Here is a 22,306-nt window from a genome sequence, read left to right as displayed (position 1 = left end):
GTGCATAATCTGCCATAGCTGTTCTCGATCGATTGTATCATACGCCGATTTGAAATCGATAAACAAGTGATGTGTGGGCACGTTGTATTCGCGGCATTTTTGCAACACCTGGCGGATGGCGTTCACCCATAAATCCAGCCTGGTATTGCCCCACGAACTCTCTTGCAATCGGTGATAGACGGCGGCATAAAATTTGGGAGAGTACCTTGTGCGCGCTCAGTAGTGTGATCGTGCGATAGTTCCCGTAATCCAACTTGTCGCCCTTTTTGTAGATGAGACACACGATACTTTCCATCCATTCCTCCGGTAATACTTCCTCCTCCCATATCTTGGTAATGACCCAGTGTAGTGCTCTCACCAGTGCTTCTCCACCGTATTTTAGAAGCTCGCTTGGTAGTTGATCTGCCCCAGCGGCTTTGTTGTTTTTCAACCGGTCAACCTCCTCCTCAACCTCTTGGAGGTCAGGGGCCGGAAGTCTTTCGCCCTGTGCACATACTCCTAAATCTCGCTCGTGAGAATATTCCCGTAATTATCTCGGCACATGTCGGCTTGTGGCACGAAGCCTCTGCGCGAGCGGTTCAGCTTCTCGTAGAACTTTCGTGTGTCCTTAGCGCGGTACAGCTCTTCCATCGCTTCGCGATCTCGTTCTTCCTGCTGGCGTTTCTTCATCCGGAAGACTGAGTTCTGCCTGTTCCGCGCCTGTTTGTAACGTGCCTCATTCGCTCTCGTACGGTGTTGCAGCATTCTCGTCCGTGCTGCATTCTTCTCGTTTTTCAACTGTTCACATTCGCCGTCGTACCAGTCGTTCCTGTGACTCGGAGTCGCGAAGCCTAGTGCTGTAGCCGAGGTACTACCTATGGCGGATCGGATGTCCCTCCAGCCATCTTCAAGTGTAGCTGCGCCAAGCTGCTCTTCCGTTGGTAGGGCCACTGCTAGCTGCTGCGCGTAGTCTTGAGCCACTTCTACGTTACGCAGCTGCTCGATGTTGAGACGCGACGTTCGACTTCGACGCGTGGTGATAACTGTCGAAAGTTTTGAGCGCATGCATACAGCTACTAAGTAGTGATCCGAATCTATATTTGCACTGCGGTATGTGCGGACGTTGGTTATATCCGAGAAGAATTTACCGTCGACTAGAACGTGGTCGATTTGGTTTTCTGTTTGATGGTCGGGTGATCTCCAGGTGGCTTTGTGGATATCTTTGCGGGGGAAGAAGGTGCTTCGGACTACCATACCACGGGAGGCTACAAAGTTTACGCATCGCTGGCCATTATCATTCGATACGGTGTGCAGGCTGTTTCGCCTGATTACCGGTCTGTACATTTCCTCCCTTCCTACCTGCGCGTTCATGTCGCCGACAACGATTTTCACGTCACGCGGCGAGCAACCATCGTATGTTTGCTCTAACTGCGCATATAGAACGCTTCTTTCTCGTCATCAGGTCTCCCTTCGTGTGGGCAGTGGACGTTGATGATACTGTAGTTGAAGAAACGGTTCTTAACCCTCAACATACACATCCTTGCGTTGATCGGCTGCCACCCGATCACACGTTGTCGCATCTTGCCCAACACTATAAATCCGGTTCCCAGTTCATTGGTGGTGCCACGGCTTTGGAAGAAGCACACTTGGCAACACTAGCGCCAAAAGGTAAAACAACGGCAAATTTGTACCTTTTTTCGAAATGTGACAGCGCCGCGTAATGGCCACATTCCCAGTTATTTCAAAATAATCGTTGCAATGCTTTACACAACCGCACTGCATGAGCTTGGACGTCTGTTCTTTGTGGAAGAAGGTAGCCGCTCGATGCCCGCTTTTCCACACTTTCTGTCCAGTCCAACAAAGTTCCCGCAACGCCACGATGTCGAAGTTGCGGGGATGTAGTTCGTTGTAAATTATCCTGTCACATCCTGTGAAACCTAGTGACTTGCAATTCCATGTTCCAAGTTTCCAATCATAGTCCTATTTCGTCGCGTGGATCTGGCAGACCACGATGACGCGTTTTTGCTTAACGACCAGCACCTCCACTTGAGCAAAGCTATATAAAAAAAACGTTGATTCATATCAAATGCAATTTTATCACTCAAAAACTAATAAATACTTACGACCAGGAGACTTAAAATATCGACCGTAAACTCGGCCAGCAACAAAAGCCTTTCTTCTTGCTCCCAAGCTTGCTCCACCATTTTTCCGTTAAAGAAAATTTTTGAACGTTTTGAAATATAAATCGGTACACTCAAAATTTATATTCAGTTAACATAGGTTGTAAATGTATCATTTTTAGAACTCATAGCTGTGCATATAAAAAATATGTGCAACTCAATTATATTTAATGTAAACACTATAAAATCTAAATGCCGCATATAAAATGAGGATTTGGGCCACCGATTCGCTTTTATCTGCTTTGTGCACATAAAAACTAATGGAGTTTTCATTTCAGTGCACAAGACGGCAAGACAAAGTTTGCCGGGACAGCTAGTAATAAATAAATTTTATTTGAATCTGAAAAGTCGATACACGTTTTCATGGATGATGATTTTTCTAGCCAAAATTCTAGTTTAAAGTTTTGAAGTAAATTCTTAATTGTTAAGCGTATTTTCAACGTAAGTCATCAGAATAGGGTCTATTTGATTCAATAATCGATATTGAGAAGTATCTACTTTTATTAGCTCTCCGGAACAATAAGGCATACATCGCCGTGCTTGTCCAAATTATATTTTTTACCCTATTCTATCCACTTATCCGCGAGCGGTAATGACGGTGGCGGGCATGTCCAACCGGTTCGGATTTTGACGTTTCTTGGGGGAAAGTCAAAACAGTTTCATACTCCTCCTCACCCCTCTGCCCACCGTTTGATGGCGCCAATCGATTGCGATCCCCACGAAACGTCAAAATTCGAATCGGTTATTTGTGCCCGCCGCCGCCAAATCGCGGATAAGTGGATATAGAGAAAACGATTCAGTGTTGGGTGAACAGTTCAAAAGATTGACTTATTTTTGTGCTATTTTAACATGTTATAAGCAATTTGTTTTTTCGTGTATTTTTAAATTAACCGTTTTGAACATTTCAAGAAAATTACGGCGATTTGATCTTGCATCAAACTAGTCGAACAGAATATTACAGTTCACGTTTTCGAACAGTTTGCCATTTGTGAATGACCCGCCGCAATAAAGTGACGTTTCAGTGTTGTTTTCGTTTTGCATCCTCGCGTGTGGTGCAATTTTTACGTTCGTGTCGTCGGTGTGGTACATGTGCTCTGTTTATTTTGTGGAAAATCGGTGGAAATTTAGCTTGATTTCCCGAGGTCAGTGATGGGAAAAGCCAAGAAAAGTAAGCCCCACAAGGCAAAGGTGAATCCCACCGGTTTGGTGGATGTAAATGCCCTGGTGGAGCAGGAGTTGGCAAACGGAAAATCCGACTCGCCGATCCAAGCCATCGTGGACCAGTTGCAGTCGGCCAGCACGGAGGAGAAGATTTGCGGGCTTCAGACGTTGGCCACCATTTGCCAGAACGATGTGAACATTGGTGCCGTGGTGGAAAGTGACATCGTTCGGATCGCCGCCAGTCTTCTGATGGATTCGGATTGGAGCGTGCGGCATGCAACGGCGGGAGCTTTCCGGAATTTGTCCGTTCAAAGTGTGGAGATTTGCGAGTACATGGTGGACCAGGACGTGCAGACGCCGCTGTTGGCGTTGCTGAACTGTTATGCCACCAGCGCCGACTGGAAGCCGACATTCGATAAGAATCTTACGGATCAGATGGATGAGAAGTCCGATACTTTTCTGCAGGCGGTGAATTTGCTTTGGAATCTGTGTGAAAGTACGTCGGTTGCGCTGGACAGCTTCAATCAATCCCATCTGCTGGAAAGCTTTGTCAAATGTCTCGATGTGGCTGTTTATGGAAAAGAGATTGGTAAGTTGACTTCAGACAATTAATGGCGTTCCATTAGGATGGCTAGTATAATTAGTAGTTAAGCTAGATAATCATTAAATGACAAATTTTGTTGGTGACACATTTTGGAATTCGATTTCTAAAGTAATTTATGATGGGCGAAAAAGTCAGACTTGCAAGGTGATTTAAAACATTCTTGGCGGGAAGCAAAGATTTGTAGTTATGATTCAAAGCTAGCTCATGATCAAAGCAAAGATTGTTGATGCCAATACCTTAACAATTTAACGAAATGACTTCTTTTACTGCACTGAATAGCAATTGTCAACTTAATTGACAATAAACTACTTTTCGATGAAGCAAATACTAGATAACTTATATGACAGAACAGATCAACACAAAATAAAAATAAAACTTTACTCTCAATTTGAAAATCTTCGAATAAATCAACAATTTGGCAAGAATGTTGCTATAAAACAGACGATCGACAGTTTAATCAAACCGTTGTGAGGAAAATGGGAAAATTTACTTATGGTGAGTTCGGCATTAATCAAAAATCTGTATTTTAGGTGTTGCCGTCGCTCAATGTCTCCTGGTGATCTCTGAGGATAATGCGGCAGCTTGGAGGATCCTGTCGAACTTTGGCAACGAACTGTCCTCGTTGCTCGCCCTGGAAGGAGATTACCCCAGTGTTCTATTGCGTACTGTTGCTGCCGGAGTCATCGCCAACGTTCCGGCCCTGTCAGCCACATATCTAAGTCAGCTGCTCCAGGCGTTGTCAAAAACGCTGGAAGTAAACCATCGTGCTGCTTTGAACAGCGTTACCAGTTCGTTGCCATTGTTGACGCAAAAGGATGTCGCTGATTTGGAGGTTACAGAAGATAATCAAATGGAGCAGGAGTCGCCCGAACAGTCCTTCCAGAGAAGACGACGAGCCGATATGCCCTCGGAGGTGGAAATGGAAGTCAGGAACGTAGGCTGGCTCCTACAGGCCCAAAGAATTGCGGCGGAGATTCTGACCAACATTTGCTCGACCGAAGAAGACGAATGGCAGGAGGACATGGACGAGGACAACCTTTCGGAGGCGGAGAGCGTTCACGATTACGAGACCAACGGAGCCAACACCAGTGTGCAAAATACCGACAAACTGCCGGTAGAGGTGCTGGAAGCGATCAAATCTCTAGGTTTGGTAGAGAAGCTGTGGCAGAAGGCGCAACCGGTAGCGGAAAACGTGGCACAAATTCTCGCCGAGAACGACAAAAACTTGCTGAAGCGGGTTAACAACTTGCGAGCTTCCTCAATGCTGTGTCTTCACAATCTATGCAACAATATTTCCGCGGATGATCTGGGCGGTGCGGAAGGAATCTATCAGGTGAGTTTTATTCATTGATCAATGCTAATCGATCTGTCAATCATAAGCAAATAGGTCGCATGATATTTTTTTTTTATTGGGTGTGGAATTCTTTGATGGGGGTCCTATTTTAGGCACTTTTGGTTGTAACTCATCTCTATCTTGATTTACTTGACAAATCCGGTGATGCTTTGCTCCTTCCCGTATATGGTTTTTAGTGGTTAGTAGGTGTGTAGTAAGTTGAATTTCATCCGTACCATTGGCCCGTATGAATAAAAAGTAGCAACTACTCGTGCTTTGTAGTTACTACTTTGAAATATGATCCACGATAAAGTAGTAGCTTTGGTATGAATAAAATCATTTTTCGAACAATGTAGTAGATACTACTTTCGAAAATTTCGAAGTAGTATTTACTACTTTATTTGTTTTTGTTTTGGTAGTTGATTCTCGGTTGCTTTTCTCCACCAGTCGGCAATCCAGAACAAACTATGGTCGCAAAATAGTGATTTATGCAACAGTTTTCTCTTTTAAGATAACAATACTGAAGAAGTACTCCACATTCGTTTTACATGATGCCGCGGTGATCGTGAGGGCACCTTAGCAGGATGAAAACCTGTCTCAAATGCGCCATGTGTATCGGCATGCACTCACGGTCGAGCTGCGCCACAGGCCACGCTTACAGACTTCCTCAGTAACTTCAACTCACCAAAACATTAATAAAAAGCCGTAGCAAAAGCCACTATTTTCTGTAAAAAATCATGAAAATTCAATTGCCACATCATCACGGTGCTCCATCTGGGGTAAATTGCTCAAAAACCCTCCCCATGGGACCACGACGGCAAAACATCGTATTTTGCTGGAACTTGATGGTACTTGAATCGGTTTCCGGAAGGTAATGTCCGTCGAAACTTGCATCTAATTAAACATTCTCGAAGACTACCGTCGTTCGGGGTGACATTGGGCCTAGAGGGTAACATTGGTCCATCGATCTCACGGATTCAATATAAGTCAGAGAATCCAACGGTGGATGCAAAGTATCTTAGAATTATGTATTCTAGTAGTCAAGCACGCAATATGCATTCCCGTCGTATTCTAAACGTGCGGAATAGTGGCCCAATGTCACCCCACTTTGGCCCAATGACACCCCGCACGACGGTACCCTTTTTGTTGAAAAAAAAAAAAAAATAAGCGCAATCGTCAAAAGAGAATAGGACAGATCGGTGAAGTACTAGATTTGTAGTAATGAGCTGAATTAGTATGATGAGAAGGTCAATTCTCCGTTTCTGCAATGAAATGGTGCAAAAAGCGTGTGTATTATGATTTCTTGCCTAATTTGATGCTGTTTGAGTAAAACTTTGGGGAACAGTGTTGTTGTTTTCTCCATTTCTTGTAACATAAACAACATAGTTATCCAAAGTTTTGCTCAAACAGCATCAAATTAGGCAAGAAATCATAATACTTACCTTACTTACCGGTCAGGCTAAGGCCGGGGTGGCCTCTGCTGTACATAGTAGCCGCCTCCATTCCACTCGGTCCATGGCTGTTTGTCTCCAGTTCCGCACTCTGCGTAGGGTCCGCAGATCGTCCTCCACTTGGTCGACCCACCTAGCTCGCTGCGCTCCACGTCTTCTTGTACCGGTCGGATGACTCTCGAGAACCATTTTAGTCGGGTTGCTATCCGACATCCTGATGACGTGACCCGCCCACCGTAGCCTCCCGATTTTCGCGGTATGGACGATGGTTGGTTCTCTCAGCAGCTGATGCAGCTCGTGGTTCATTCGCCTTCTCCAAGTCCCGTCTTCCATCTGCACTCCGCCGTAGATGGTACGCAACACCTTCCGTTCGAAAACTCCAAGGGCGCGTTGGTCCTCTGCACGTAGGGTCCATGTTTCGTGCCCATAGAGGACGACCGGTCTAATCAACGTTTTGTAGATGGTTAACTTCGTGTTACGGCGAACTTTATTCGATCGTAGAGTTCTGCGGAGTCCAAAGTAGGCACGATTTCCTGCCACAATGCGCCTCTGAATTTCTCTGCTGGTGTCGTTGTCGTCGGTCACCAGTGAGCCCAAGTACACGAATTCTTCAACCGCCTCGATTTCATCACCGTCGATATGAATTCGGGGTGGCGGGCGCGGTGATTCCTCCCTGGAGCCCTTTGCCATCATGTACTTTGTCTTCGACACATTAATGACTAATCCGATTCGCTTGGCTTCACTCTTTAGTCGGATGTACGTTTCCGCCATCGTCTCAAATTTACGAGCAATAATATCAATATCATCGGCGAAACCAAGCAGCTGAACGGACTTCGTGAAAATCGTCCCACTCGTGTTTATCCCCGCTCTTCTTATTACACCCTCCAAAGCAATGTTGAACAGCAAGCACGAAAGACCATCACCTTGCCGTAACCCTCTGCGAGATTCGAAGGGACTCGAGAGTGTCCCTGATACTCGAACTACGCACATCACTCGATCCATCGTCGCCTTGATCAACCGTATCAGTTTATCCGGGAATCCGTATTCGTGCATAATCTGCCATAGCTGTTCTCGATCGATTGTATCATACGCCGCTTTGAAATCGATGAACAAGTGATGTGTGGGCACGTTGTATTCGCGGCATTTCTGCAACACCTGGCGGATGGCGAACATCTGGTCCGTTGTAGCGCGTTCACCCATAAATCCAGCCTGATATTGCCCCACGAACTCTCTTGCAATCGGTGATAGACGGCGGCATAAAATTTGAGAGAGTATCTTGTAGGCAGCGCTCAGTAGTGTGATCGCGCGGTAGTTTCCGCAATCCAACTTGTCGCCCTTTTTGTAGATGGGACACACGATACCTTCCATCCATTCCTCCGGTAATACTTCCTCCTCCCAAATCTTGGTAATGACCCAGTGTAGTGCTCTCACCAGTGCTTCTCCACCGTATTTTAGAAGCTCGCTTGGTAGTTGATCTGCTCCAGCGGCTTTGTTGTTTTTCAACCGGCCAACCTCCTCCTCAATCTCTTGAAGGTCAGGGGCCGGAAGTCTTTCGTCCTGTGCACATACTCCTAGATCTGTTACCACGCCACCTCCGGTACTTGCAATGTCGCCATTGAGGTGCTCATCGTAATGCTGCCGCCACCTCTCGACTACCTCACGCTCGCTCGTGAAAATATTCCCGTGATTATCTCGGCACATGTCGGCTTGTGGCACAAAGCCTCTGCGCGAGCGGTTCAGCTTCTCGTAGAACTTTCGTGTGTCCTTAGCGCGGTACAGCTCTTCCATCGCTTCGCGATCTCGTTCTTCCTGCTGGCGCTTCTTCATCCGGAAGACTGAGTTCTGCCTGTTCCGCGCCTGTTTGTAACGTGCCTCATTCGCTCTCGTACGGTGTTGCAGCATTCTCGCCCATGCTGCATTCTTCTCGTTTTTCAACTGTTCACATTCGCCGTCGTACCAGTCGTTTCTGTGATTCGGAGTCGCGAAGCCTAGTGCTGTAGCCGAGGTACTACCTATGGCGGATCGGATGTCCCTCCAGCCATCTTCAAGTGTAGCTGCGCCAAGCTGCTCTTCCGTTGGTAGGGCCACTGCTAACTGCTGCGCGTAGTCTTGAGCCACTTCTACGTTACGCAGCTGCTCGATGTTAAGTCGCGGCGTTCGACTTCGACGCGTGGTGATAACTGTCGAAAGTTTTGAGCGCATGCGTACAGCGACTAAGTAGTGATCCGAATCTATATTCGCACTGCGGTATGTGCGGACATTGGTTATATCCGAGAAGAATTTACCGTCGATTAGAACGTGGTCGATTTGGTTTTCTGTTTGTTGGTCGGGTGATCTCCAGGTGGCTTTGTGGATATCTTTGCGGGGGAAGAAGGTGCTTCGGACTACCATACCACGGGAGGCTGCAAAGTTTACGCATCGCTGGCCGTTATCATTCGATACGGCGTGCAGGCTGTTTCGCCCGATTACCGGTCTGTACATTTCCTCCCTTCCTACCTGCGCGTTCATGTCGCCGACAACGATTTTCACGTCACGCGGCGAGCAACCATCGTATGTTTGCTCTAACTGCGCGTAGAACGCTTCTTTCTCGTCATCGGGTCTCCCTTCGTGTGGGCAGTGGACGTTGATGATGCTGTAGTTGAAGAAACGGCCCTTAACTCTCAACATGCACATCCTTGCGTTGATCGGCTGCCACCCGATCACACGTTGTCGCATCTTGCCCAACACTATAAATCCTGTTCCCAGTTCATTGGTGGTGCCACAGCTTTGGTAGAAGGTAGCCGCTCGATGCCCGCTTTTCCACACTTTCTGTCCAGTCCAACAAAGTTCCTGCAACGCCACGATGTCGAAGTTGCGGGGATGTAGTTCGTCGTAGATTATCCTGCCACATCCTGCGAAACCTAGTGACTTGCAATTCCATGTTCCAAGTTTCCAATCGTAGTCCTTATTTCGTCGCGTGGGTCTTTGCCGATTGTATCGAGTCGTATTTTCTCCTATGTTATTCGCAATGGGTTTTTTTACGGGTGGCTTATTGGGCCTACGCCAACACTCCTGTCTCGCCGGAGGGCCATCGTGCCAGTTCTGTTTAACGTCCCAACCAACACTGGGACGACCACGCTGATGGGGCTACCACCTTGGATCTAGCTGGGCGTGGTGCAGCGTTTCTTACTCAGCCGCTGGATGCCAGAACAGACGCTGTTTGAGCCGCACCTCCTTGGTGAACAGACACTCGGATCGTACCTCCTCAATCTAGCTGAAGTCAGAAGGACAACAGTGCCCAGGCTGCACTACCAGCTAAGCACACAACTCTTAGCTGGCGGTCTTTGTCATCGCTTGACCCGTGGAAGCATGAGGTAGGAACTTGTGAGGACCAGAGCTATATTGGATGCTCTCCTTATCGACTCACCGTTTTGCAGCCCTCATAATACCCACGCTTTTTGCACCATTTCTTTGCAGAAACGGAGAATTGACCTTCTCACCATACTAAAATTCAGCTCATTACTACAAATCTAGTACTACACCGAACGTGCCCCATTGCAAACACAAGTTGTGAATAGGAGGCAATCAGTGAAGTACTAGATTGAAAGTAGTGAGCTGGATTTTTGTATGGTGAGATGTTCAATTCTGCATTTCTGCAATGAAATTGTGCAAACAGCGTGGGTTATATGATTTCTTGGCTAATTTGATGCTGTTTGAGCAAAAGTTTGAGTAACATTGTTGTTGTATTATTCATTTCATGCAACTTCAACAACACAGTTACCCAAACTTTTGCTCAAACAGCATCAAATTAGTCAAGAAATCATAATACCCACGCTGTTTGCACCATTTCATTGCAGAAATGGAGAATTGAACATCTCACCATACAAAAATCCAGCTCACTACTTTCAATCTAGTACTTCACTGATTGCCTCCTATTCATACACACGCATCACAGACTTTGTAGCAACCTCAGGAGCAGACTACAAATTTCTTGTAGTAAATACTACTTTTATTCATACCGATACAAAAGTAGTAAGTTCGAAACTTGTAGAGTAGGAAATGCTTTGTTTACTTTTATTCATACCAATAATTGTAGTATTTACTACAAAATTGTAGTAAACTGTGGATTACTACTTTTTATTCATACGGGCCATTGTCCATTTCATGCAGTGATACAGCGTATATTCCAGTGTTCCTTCAAAGGTAGTACTCCGTCTCTGTCTCCCATCCCCAACTTCCTTTTCTATCCTTTGTTATACAGTGGTTCGATCTGATCCTGTTCAAGACGATCTTCTGATGGGTTGTGAGTATTGTGTTTTACATCTAATAGTTTTTCCAGGTTCCTTGGCGAATTCAAAGTGCAGTTTTCCCTTAGTCTCAGAAATAGTTTTGTATTTATCCCGCCATTTGTTTAATATTGTTTTCTGGGCAAGTCTTGTTGAGTCGTCTAGCGTTAATTTTTCCGAGTTGGTAACTTCTCCTTCTGCTGCGTTTACTGCAAATTTGTCTACTTCTTCGTTCCAGCAAATACCAACGTGGCCTATTACCCATTGAATGTAGATTTTGCGGTTATTGTCTCTGTCTATCATGTCGCTAATTTCGTTAACGATGTGCTTGGTTTTTCCATGTGTTTCAGACTTGAGCATTTCACATACGTTTCTGGAATCCGTGACTAACACCGTTTCAAAGTAGTTTTTAGAGTGACTCATTTTAACTAAGCCACCTTAGCTGGTTGACCCCTGTTTTCTTCTCACTTATCCCCGGAACATTGGTGTGAACTATTTCCTTTTTGTTTTCCTCGATCGTTCTCCCTGTTCTGATTTTGCTGCTAGTTGTTCCAAGATTTCCTCGTGTTCCACTGCTAGTTGCGTTGAGTAGGTTCTGTTACCTTTTTTGTTTGCATTGCTTTTTCCAGAATTTTTTTGTTCGGGTTTCTTCCATGTAGTGTTTTTCAATGCCAGCCACTCGACCCTGTTTGCCATCGGCATGGATGCGCTATCCGCTAGCATCACACCTGACGTACCTCATTGATAATCTGACGTACTAATTTAGGGTCGTCTCTAGCTTGTTTTATGCGTTTGTGCCGCGTTACCATATACTCGCGATACGTATTCCAGTTTCGACCGAACTATTGCATTCCCAATTTTGAGCAGCGTTTGTGGGTTAGACGGGCTCGTTTTATTGTCTAGCATTTTTAGCAAGTTTATACTCTTCTCCAAGTTCGTTTTGACTCTTTCGATGTGTTTTCTGTCGCTCAGTGTCTTATCTATGGTGTACCCTAGGTGTTTATAAGTGTTTTGAAGCTCGATTCTTTCTCCTTTGACACTCAGTGTCTGCTGAAGTTGATTGCCGCACATTTTGCTGGATTTATTCGAAGTCCCTTTTCGCCCATTTTCTTGAAAAGCTTTCCCAAGAAGCGATTGGCTTTACTAACTGTCTCATACCCTTCTCCTACGAAGACCACACTAGATGTTGTCCAATCCTGGTGAAGAGTGGTCTTTCTTCCCTCTGAGTATGCTCTGTAACTCCTCGAAGCTGAGCACTTCTTGCGTCGAATTGGTTTCAGCCAGTTGCCGTGTCATGTACCTCAGCTCTCCCTGTTTTTCTTCATTATTGCTTTTGACGAAGTCTTCTGCTGTTTTTGCTCTGGGTTTTGTTCTGCTCCTCGTTTACTTTCGGTCAGTGGACTGAATACGTATGATGCTCCAGATTTTTTTTGATGGCGTTCGTTCGTTGATTTTCTCCTTCATTTTTCTTTCATATCTTCGTTTCTCCTTTCGTACCATTCTCTTAAATATCGCTCTTGTTTTCTGCAGCTCCAATTGCGTCTTCAGCGTTTTGTTTTCATTGTAGTTCTTCAGCTTTTCTCTTTTTTTCGTTGTACACCTGTTGGATTTCTCCGTTACACCACTTCTTCAGACAGTTCGCTTCCTTTTTTCTGACATTGTAGCTTGCTTCCTCTATTTTTCTTCAAATCATCCTGCATCTCATCCGGGTTGTACATAAATTGCTATTCAGTCCTTCTATCGCTTTAGTTTACTTTCTTCATAGTTTTTTTTTACTACAGCTTCCGCTCGATAACTGGGTTTTGACAACAGTTCAGTTAGCGAGCGTCGCCTGGCTTGAGCCCTGTTTCCTGTAGGCTAGCTACTGTTGACGATTTGGCCTGGCCTGTTGCTACTTGGATGTTCTCTTCTCTCATTTTCACGTCCCGTTGTTGTGCGATGGCTCGGCCTTCGTGTCCAACATGTTCCCCTGCCGGAATTTGTTCCTGACTCTAATCTTCTCTCATCTGTGTCGAATGCTGGGAATTCGTCCTCTTAGCCCTCCAGTAGCTGTAACTGATTTTGAAGTGTGTGAAAAATTAGCATTAAGTTAAAGTTCACAAATACAAAGAAATTTAAAAAAAAAATATTTTGAAGAAACCCGTTTTTGACCTCCTGGTAGCTCAGCTTCTCCTGTTGCATTTTCTCCGCGATTTTTGTCATTTTCTTCTTTTCTGGACATTCTGCGCTGTTTGTGGGGTGCTTGCCACGGCAGTTAATACACTCCGTCTTTTTTTCCTGAAGGTCCTCCTATAGTAGCTCTGTATCCCTACCCTATCTCTCTACTTCCACGGCACGTCCTTGATGATGCCCAATGTTTGCTCGAGCATCTGTGGAACGTAACACTTGAAGTTATGTCTACCCGCATTAGCTTGTTTGCCTCCGCCGCCGTTTCAAACGTGACTTTAAAACGGAACTTCCCGATCATTTGGATGTCCTGGAATCCCTTGATGTTCTTGAACTTGAGACATTTTCCTACGTCTACTGGGTGGTTTTGGGTAGGCTGTGTTATAATCACGAAAACGTTGATAAAATAGAGACATTCTTAATGCATAAGTGAAAGGCTTCTGAGAACGTTCATGGTCAACAATCAACTGATCTTTATTTTGGTATCTGTTACATTCAAAGCCTGCTCTCTTGGTACTCAATTAAACATGAGAACCTTATCAGAGGGTTCGGTTATTCTACGAACGAGCTGCCACTACAACTCCTTCCTCCTATAGTTAAGACTACTACAAAATAGAAACTAACAACTATTTCTACGGGCTTTTATAATACAAATAGACTTTTCACAATAGAGTGCCTAACATTTGTAACACAAATTACGAGTTTTTTTTTCTTATTCGATAACTGAAATTTCAATGTGTATATCATAGCTTGTTTTCTTGGTTTCTTCTTACTCATCATTCACTAAATCTTCATTGATTGAACAATGACAATTATCACTCATCTTTAAGACAGCAACTGTAGAAACCGGTGATCGGGAGTTCACGTAGTAGACGACGAATCAGTTTGCTCAATATCCATCCAACAGCAATGAAGTATATGTATCTACATGTCTTCCTCCAATATGAATTGTGGTTTGCTTCGTCGTTCGTCATCCATCCCAACTAAATCAAGCTCCTCTGGTGATGAACCGTGAATGGCCCACCATCATAACTAATCCAGCAAGCCATCGGGGTTGTTTGCTTGGTAACTTTCTCGATAGCTTCATATCCATATCTTCCATGCTCACCGCAATACTGTTGAAAACCGCTACGGCAACGGGCACGTAAACAAACGATATGCCTTTTTAGTACTCGACGGTAGTCACTCTTGGGGTTCTCCGCCGCAAAACAAAACGTATACCACAGTTGATCGCAGCTAAAATCTCATTTCTCACATTAGTGAAATATGGACAACTAGCGATCCCGGCGCTCACTCGCCCAAAAGAAAATGGTATGCAAAAACGTTGAATGCAAAGGTTAAACAAATGGAGAGCTCAAAAAATTGTTTTAAACATTGTTTAAAACGAAAAATCACGCATTCATAAAATAAAAAAGGATTAAAAAAATACTTTGCAACACACCAAAAATTAAAAAACTATGCAATGTAAAAACTTCACAAAAAGTGGCAATTGTAAAACACACAACATAGTTTAATCACAAAACAAATACAATCAAACCACAAAAAGCATTGAAACACAAAAAAAAAAACAATCTATAGATACATAGATGTATGCAAAATGGAATCAAATAAAATGGCTTTTTTTTATACACCGCTCTATACAAGCTTCGCGAAATATGAAAGAGGCCATTGTAAACAAAACAATGAAACAAATATGCCTGAAGATCGCTTGGCAGATCCTCTAACTTGACATAAAAAACAATTAGGCCTAACAAAGCAAAAAAAAAAACACAAAATTGACCGAAAAAAATTATCAATAAATTGCATGTTTTTCAAAAAAATATCACTTTCACTACACAAAATGCACGTAAAAAATGTTACAAAAAAAGAATGTCACCAAATTCATGCCAAAAGCACATAATTGCTGGCGGTCGTGAAATGCCCTCAAACAAGCAAAATAGAAAAAAAAAAACACTAGCACGCTATTCGCCAAATTTGACTAAGGCCGCAAATATTCACGCCAAAAGCGAACATCACCAGGGGTCGTGAAATCTACGGTAAAAATTGGTAAAATAATTTCACCTCGTCGACACTGTTATAATCACGAAAACGTTGATAAAATAGAGACATTCTTAATGCATAAGTGAAAGGCTTCTGAGAACGTTCATGGTCAACAATCAACTGATCTTTATTTTGGTATCTGTTACATTCAAAGCCTGCTCTCTTGGTACTCAATTAATCATGAGAACCTTATCAGAGGGTTCGGTTATTCTACCGAACGAGCTGCCACTACAGGCTGATTGAAGCCCATGGGCTCTAAATATACCACTTCTCCGGTCCAGTTTTCCTGCTCCCTGTTGTTCGCTTTTTTGGGTTTTTTTTACTGTTGTGCCGAGTTTCTTGTTAACGGATAAGCCATTAAGCGTTTCTCCTCGTTTCTGTGCCGTCTTCTGGTATTGGTTTCTCGTTTGTATTTGTGAGTTTCTGATCATCTTGTTGTCTATGTTTCTCTACGTTTAATCACTTAATCTTATTTCTAGTCGCTTCATACTACTTCGATTTTATTGTGTTTTCTTCTATATTATAAATTTTGTTTGGAGTCGATTGCTTTTATGATCACTTTAAAACTAACCCCACGTCTCCACTAGACAGAAATGTCTTGCCATTTTGCTGGACAGATGTGTCATGACAGAAATGTTCTCTCGCTGTTTGCATGGAAAACAGCGATGTTGATCATTTCTGTTACGTTTTCTCTTTCTGGCAGCAAAATGGCAAGACATTTCTGTCTAGTGGATCTTCTTTTTTTTTCTTCTGCTATCCCCGACTTGATTCTCTTGATTCCAACATTCAAACTTTCTTTCGCTTTTCACGCCGATGCGCCGTTCCTGCCGACCAAAGCCTCAACTTCATGCTCAACTCCGGATCGTTTTCTTTTCTTACTTTTCACAACTATCCGGTTTCTTCTAAAACTTCACTGTGATTTTTTTAATTTTTAGGATAGCATTTCAATCACTCAATTTAACTCCAAGATGGCCGTAACTTTTTTTCTTTATTGTACTTTGTTCAGAAATTCTATGAAAATTATATCAAGTCAAATGTCCCATGTTAGATTTTTCAGCATAAGCTGTCCCATGGTCTGATGTCATTATGCCAATGTATCAGACCCCCGCGTCCTAAGGGTTCCTAAATTACCATTCAACATTAAACTAAACAAAATTATCAAACTACAATTTTCTAAATCTATCCTATTTTTCCTTCCTCAGGTATGGCTGGAATTGGGACAGCAAGTTTTCCAAGGCCATCAGAATCCCAAACTGTTGGAAGCGTCCACTTCGCTCATGCGTGCCACATTGGAGCATCTCCGTAAAAATCCGGAGCTATTCAAGCAGATGACCGAAAGCGATCTCCAACTGATGCTGAACGGAGTGACGGAGTGCCAAGATGCGGAAATTCGTGCCAACTGGCTCCGGATGCTCGGAATCCTCGGCTGCTTGCTGCCGGAACCCCTAATCAAGCTGATCATAGATTTCATTCTCACCACCTGTCTCGCCGAGCAAGACCTCTGGACCGTTTCGGAAGCAATGGATTCGATGATGGACATCTTCGCAGACAACGATTGGAATCAAATCGTGCACGATCTGGGCATGGTGGCCAAATGCAAGCAACTGGATCAACGAATGAAATCCAAGCTGAAGCAAAGCAAACGCGAGTTGAACGAACGCTACCCGGCCGTAAGCACCGTACGGACCAACCTGGCACGGTTCTGTAAGTATCTGGAAACCGAAATGAAGAAATTCAAACCTTCGTCCATGGAAGCTTGAAGTGGGATTTTCACTCTGTTGTAATACCATTATGAATGCCTCTACTGTGCTACCTATCAGAATACACAAACATATATGACGTAGGGTTGAATCCAGATTTATAGTTTATCATTTGCCTCTTTAGTCGTTATAGCTGTGTAATAGAGAAGCAATCTGAATAAACTCTTCATTTTTTCTTTGGTAGAAACATGGTGAAGCTTCCGTAATTTATAAGAGAAATCCCTAGATTATTACATAAATAATTAAAAAAATGTCCTAAAGCGAGCTAGTGGTGTGTAAACACAATTCGTCGGTGATGCATTTATTCATTACCTAATTTATTTAGTCCAGCATCTTTGCATAGATAAGGCTTAGTCCACGATAATACGCAACACATTTCGGTAGGTACGCTGCTACTTCTCTCCATCCTCGGAAACGTACTAGACTCACCAAATCACGCTCGACTAGTCAGCCCCCATTGTCCTCTGTGCTCCACGCCGTTTTGTACCTACCATCCGGCTTTCTTGCGAACACAATCTTTGCAGGGTTGCTATCCAGCATTGATACATGGTCTGTCCACCCTATCGTTCCGGCTATGGCATCCTTCTGAATACTGGGTTCGTCGTAGTGCTTAGTGAGCTCGTGGTTCACGACTGTATGCCTTGCGAGCGTACGACCGCCGAAGGACTCTAATAAAAGATAAGCGCGACAGGCGACAATACTTCCCCATGCGCTCGCAACCCTCAGGCACATTAGCCTATACATACTTTCCAGCTTACCACGGTAGCTTTTGGTACTCAGCGCCGTGCCCTAAGCTGGGCCGCCATACCTCTGTATGGACGAGGCGACACTAGTCAGAAGCTTGCGTTTACTGGCATACTCTGCAGAGCTATTGGGCATCATCCGCGACAGTGCCGCTATAGTCGGCAGGCATAATCAACGTCGCTACCGAAGGTAAGGTTATCGACAATGATCCCTCCCAAGTTTTTGACGGAGCACTTCGAAGTAATAGTGCAATCGTGTACACTGATCACCGCTCCGATTTTCGATTGTTCACAACCACTACCCTGCCGTTCTACGCCCGATTGTCCCATGTTATATTGGAATCCCATATAACATGGGACAACTATGCGTAGAACGGCAGTACCTCAGTCTTGTGGTGAGCCAATTCCAGTTTTCTGGATGTCATCCACTTCTCCAGAGCTGCGATCGAGTGGGTAGCAGTCGATTTCGCTTCTTCGATCGATTCATCGTAGACCTCCAGCGTAATGTCATCAGCGAAGCCGACGATTGCCACTCCCATCGTGAACTTCAACCTCAAAACCTCGTCGTACATGCCATTCCATAATACCGGATTCAGGATAAAACCTTGCGGGACCCCTGGGATTATGCGAAAACACTTCCGATCCACCTCTATGTCGTAAACTAGAACTCGAATTTAGAAGTAACTTCCGAGGATCTTGTACAGGTACCCAGGTATCTCCAGACGCAGGAACTCCTCATCAGCATCACCCGCCCAACTAGCACTAAGGAACGCGTTCCTTACATCTAGGGCCACTACTGCAGAGTAGCAAATCCCTCTCCTCTTACGCTAGAGCAGTATCTCGACGGTCTATGTAACCGATAACATGGCGTATTGCTCTTCCTCAGTTCATATTCGCTGCTTTATTACCGACCTTTTCATCTGCTTTACACGGATTCGCATTGGCATTCTGATACTTACCTTACTTACCGATCAGGCTAAGGCCGGGGTAGCCTCTGCTGTACATAGTAGCCGTCTCCATTCCACTCGGTCCATGTCTCCAGTTCCGCACTCTGCGTAGGGTCCGCAGATCCTCCTCCACTTGGTCGACCCACCTAGCTCGCTGCGCTTAGGTCTTCTTGTACCGGTCGGATGACGCTCGAGAACCATTTTAGTCGGGTTGCTATCCGACATCCTGATGACGTGACCTGCCCACCGTAGCCTCCCGATTTTCGCGGTATGGATGGTTGGTTCTCTCAGCAGCTGATGCAGCTCGTGGTTCGTTTGCCTTCTCCAAGTCCCGCCTTCCATCCGCAATCCGCCTTAGATGGTACGCAACACCTTCCGTTCGAAAACTCCAAGAGTGCGTTGGTCCTCCGCATGTAAGGTCCCATCGAGGACGACCGGTCTAATCAGCGTTTTGTAGATAGTTAACTTCGTGTTTCGGTGAACTTTATTCGATCGTTGAGTTCTGTGGAGTCCAAAGCAAGCACGATTTCCTGCCACAATGCGCCTCTGAATTTCTCTGCTGGCGTCGTTGCCGGCTGTCACCAGTGAGCCCATGTACACTAATTCTTCAACCGCCTCGATTTCATCACCGTCGATATAAATTCGGGGTGGCGGGCGCGGTGATTCCTCCCTGGAGCCCTTTGCCATTTTGTACTTTGTCTTCGACACATTAATGATCAATCCGATTCGCCTGGCTTCACTCTTTAGTCTGATGTACGTTTCCGCCATCGTCTCAAATTTACCAGCAATAATATCAATATCATCAACGAAACCAAGCAGCTGAACGGACTTCGTGAAAATTGTTCCACTCGTGTTAATCCCCGCTCTCCTTATTACACCCTCTAACGCAATGTGGAACAGCAAGCACGAAAGACCATCACCTCGCCGTAACCCTCTACGAGATTCGAAGGAACTCGAGAATGTCCCTGATACTCGAACTACGCACATCACTCGATCCATCGTCGCCTTGATCAATCGTATCAGTTTATCCGGGAATTCGTGCATAATCAGCCATAGCTGTTCTCGATCGATTGTATCATACGCCGATTTGAAATCGATGGGCAAATGACGTGTGGGCACGTTATATTCGTGGCATTTCTGTAACACCTGGCGGATGGCGAACATCTGGTCCGTTGTAGCGCGTTCACCCATGAATCCAGCCTGATATTGCCCCACGAACTCTCTTGCAATTGGTGATAGACGGCGCCATAAAATTTGAGAGAGTATCTTGCAGGCAGCGCTCAGTAGTGTGATTGCGCGGTAGTTCCCTCCTCCTCAATCTCTTGGATGTTAGGGGGCCGGAAGTCTTTCGTCCTGTGCACATATCATATATATAAAATCCCAGCGTTGTCTGTCTGTCTGTCCGCAACGCTTTGAAATGTTTCGTTGAAATGTTTCACCATAGTTGTATCAAATTTCAAAAAGGTACGAGAACATTCTAGATGTTTTTTGACTCTTTAGGAATAATAAGAAGAGCCTTCTGGAATGTTCTGGAATTCTAAAAATTCTAAGAACTTTCTGGAAGTTCTAGAAAATTAAAACGTTCTGGAATGCTCTAAAATATGGAACTTCTTAAATTTTCGAGAATCCCCTTGAAGTTTCTGACCTAGCAAAAAGTCCACGTAGGTTCACCAAGTGTTACTCAGTCATGTACCAAAAAACTAAAATCAGGACAGTTAAAGTTAGCCGAAACACTACAGACAAAACGAGAACATTATTTTCCCCCTGATGAAGGCACCATCCCTAAGTGCCGAAACGTTGGGTAAACAATAAACCCGTTTTAAGAATAAAGACTGCGTAGCCACTAAAAGTTTCCAGTTCAAGAAAAAAAATGTCAGATGAACCTTCTTAAAAGTTCTGGAAAATCAGAATTCATTAAATTTTGAGAACTTTCTAGAGATTACTAAACGTTCAAGAGAGAAGCATTCTGGAGAGATATTCTGGAGTGTTCTCGAAAACAATTTCATTGAAGAAGTGTAACTGGAATTTTAAAAACATTTTTTTTTCTAGCTAACGTGGCTAGCCACGTCGGGTCAGCTAGTTCATAGATCTTTTACCACGCCACCTTCGTGGGTCGTACTTGCAACGTCGCCATTTTAGTGCTCATCGTAATGCTGCCGCCATCTCTCGACCACCCCACGCTCACTTGCGAGAATATTCCCGTGATTATCTCGGCACATGTCGGCTTGTGGCGCAAAGCCTCTGCGCGAGCGGTTCAGCTTCTCGTAGAGCTTTCGTGTGTCCTTAGCGCGGTACAGCTCTTCCATCGCTTCGCCATCTCGTTCTTCCTGCTGGAACTTCTTCATCCGGCAGACTGAGTTCTGCCTGTTTCGCGCCTGTCTATTCGCTCTCGTACGGTGTTGCAGTATTCTCGCCCATGCTGCAATCTTATCGTTTTTCAATTGTTCACATTCGCCGTCGTACCAGTCGTTTCTGTGATTCGGAGTCGTGAAGCCTAGTGCTGTAGCCTATGGCGGATCGGATGTCCCTCCATCTACAGTGTATCAAACAATTGTCCGTACAGCAATTTTTTGGTCGAAAAAATATTTCATTCAAATGATCATAACTTTTTTATACATCAATCAAATACGCTGAAAATTTGATCAATCATGAACCATATATCATTGGTAAAATTTTAAGCGAGATCTAATAAGTTTTCTGAAAGTTATTGAACTTTTGGTAAATCTTATAAGATTTTTGAACACATTTTTTAAACATTATATCTCAATGTGTACTCGATGAAACTTTTTCAATTTTTTTTGTGATACAGCTGATACCTAAGGCTTTCATATGCAGCTACGTTTGAAATTTTATATTCACTACAAAAAATATGAAAAATCTGTATATGTTCAGAGTGTCATTTGGAAATTTATCATATTTTGATGAATAAAAGTGCCAAGTGTTTTCAACGTTTTGAGACTCTCTTAATGTAATATTTTTTATACAGAATAGTAGTATATGAAGAGTAGGTCCTATGTATTTTTTGTTCAGTCAATGCACTTTTATTGGTGGAAAACGTTTGGCAGATTATATGTGCAAAATTTGGAAAATTTTTCAAAATTGTCAACTACATAAGCACATTTTTTATATTTTTTGTAGTGAATATAAGGACTGTATCGGAAATTAACTATAAACATTCAAAATGCTCTATCTCGACGCACGGTTGGTCTTTTCATTCCGGTTCTTATATGAAATCTTCACAATATAGTTAAGTTTAGAACAGCTTGAAGAAATTTGGAAAATGTTTAGTTTTATTGGAAATATGGTTCTATGAGTATACCACACAAAATAACAATCTGTACAAACTGCATTTTTTTAATTTTTTTTAACGTTTCAAACATTTGTAGCGAAAAAAAATTGTACGGGGAAATCTGGAAAATAATGATTATTACTAGCAGTTATGTACACATAACATATCACTCAATACCGACTTTTAAAATTCTTATTTTGGATAGAAAAACCTCCGACATTAAGGATATGGTCTATCCCAAAAAAACACCTATTTTTAAAACTTTGACGCTCTGTGTTAAATATCTTCAGAGGTTATAAAATTCCGTTCTCTGCTAGAACTACCTCTTCAAAAAATTTAAATACATACCTTATCGAAAAAAATGCAAATTTTCAACTTTATGTATTTT

At 43.8% G+C, this 22,306-nt stretch overlaps 1 protein-coding gene across 1 annotated transcript; it reads left to right on the top strand.

Moving 5' to 3' along the window:
- The first annotated feature begins 3,177 nt into the window (after positions 1–3,177).
- Positions 3,178–17,126, top strand: LOC109412351 (HEAT repeat-containing protein 3-like). Its single transcript, XM_062844020.1, has 3 exons — positions 3,178–3,909; positions 4,455–5,257; positions 16,382–17,126. Exons 1-3 carry the CDS (start codon positions 3,309–3,311, stop codon positions 16,937–16,939), a joined length of 1,962 nt encoding a protein of 653 aa, XP_062700004.1. The 5' UTR covers positions 3,178–3,308; the 3' UTR covers positions 16,940–17,126.
- Positions 17,127–22,306: the final 5,180 nt, after the last annotated feature.

This window comes from Aedes albopictus, unplaced genomic scaffold, assembly GCF_035046485.1.
Source record: "Aedes albopictus strain Foshan unplaced genomic scaffold, AalbF5 HiC_scaffold_744, whole genome shotgun sequence".
Classification (NCBI taxonomy): Eukaryota; Metazoa; Arthropoda; class Insecta; order Diptera; family Culicidae; genus Aedes; species Aedes albopictus.
Note: the sequence above shows the minus strand (reverse complement) of the source record. Positions and strands in the feature narration are given on the sequence as shown.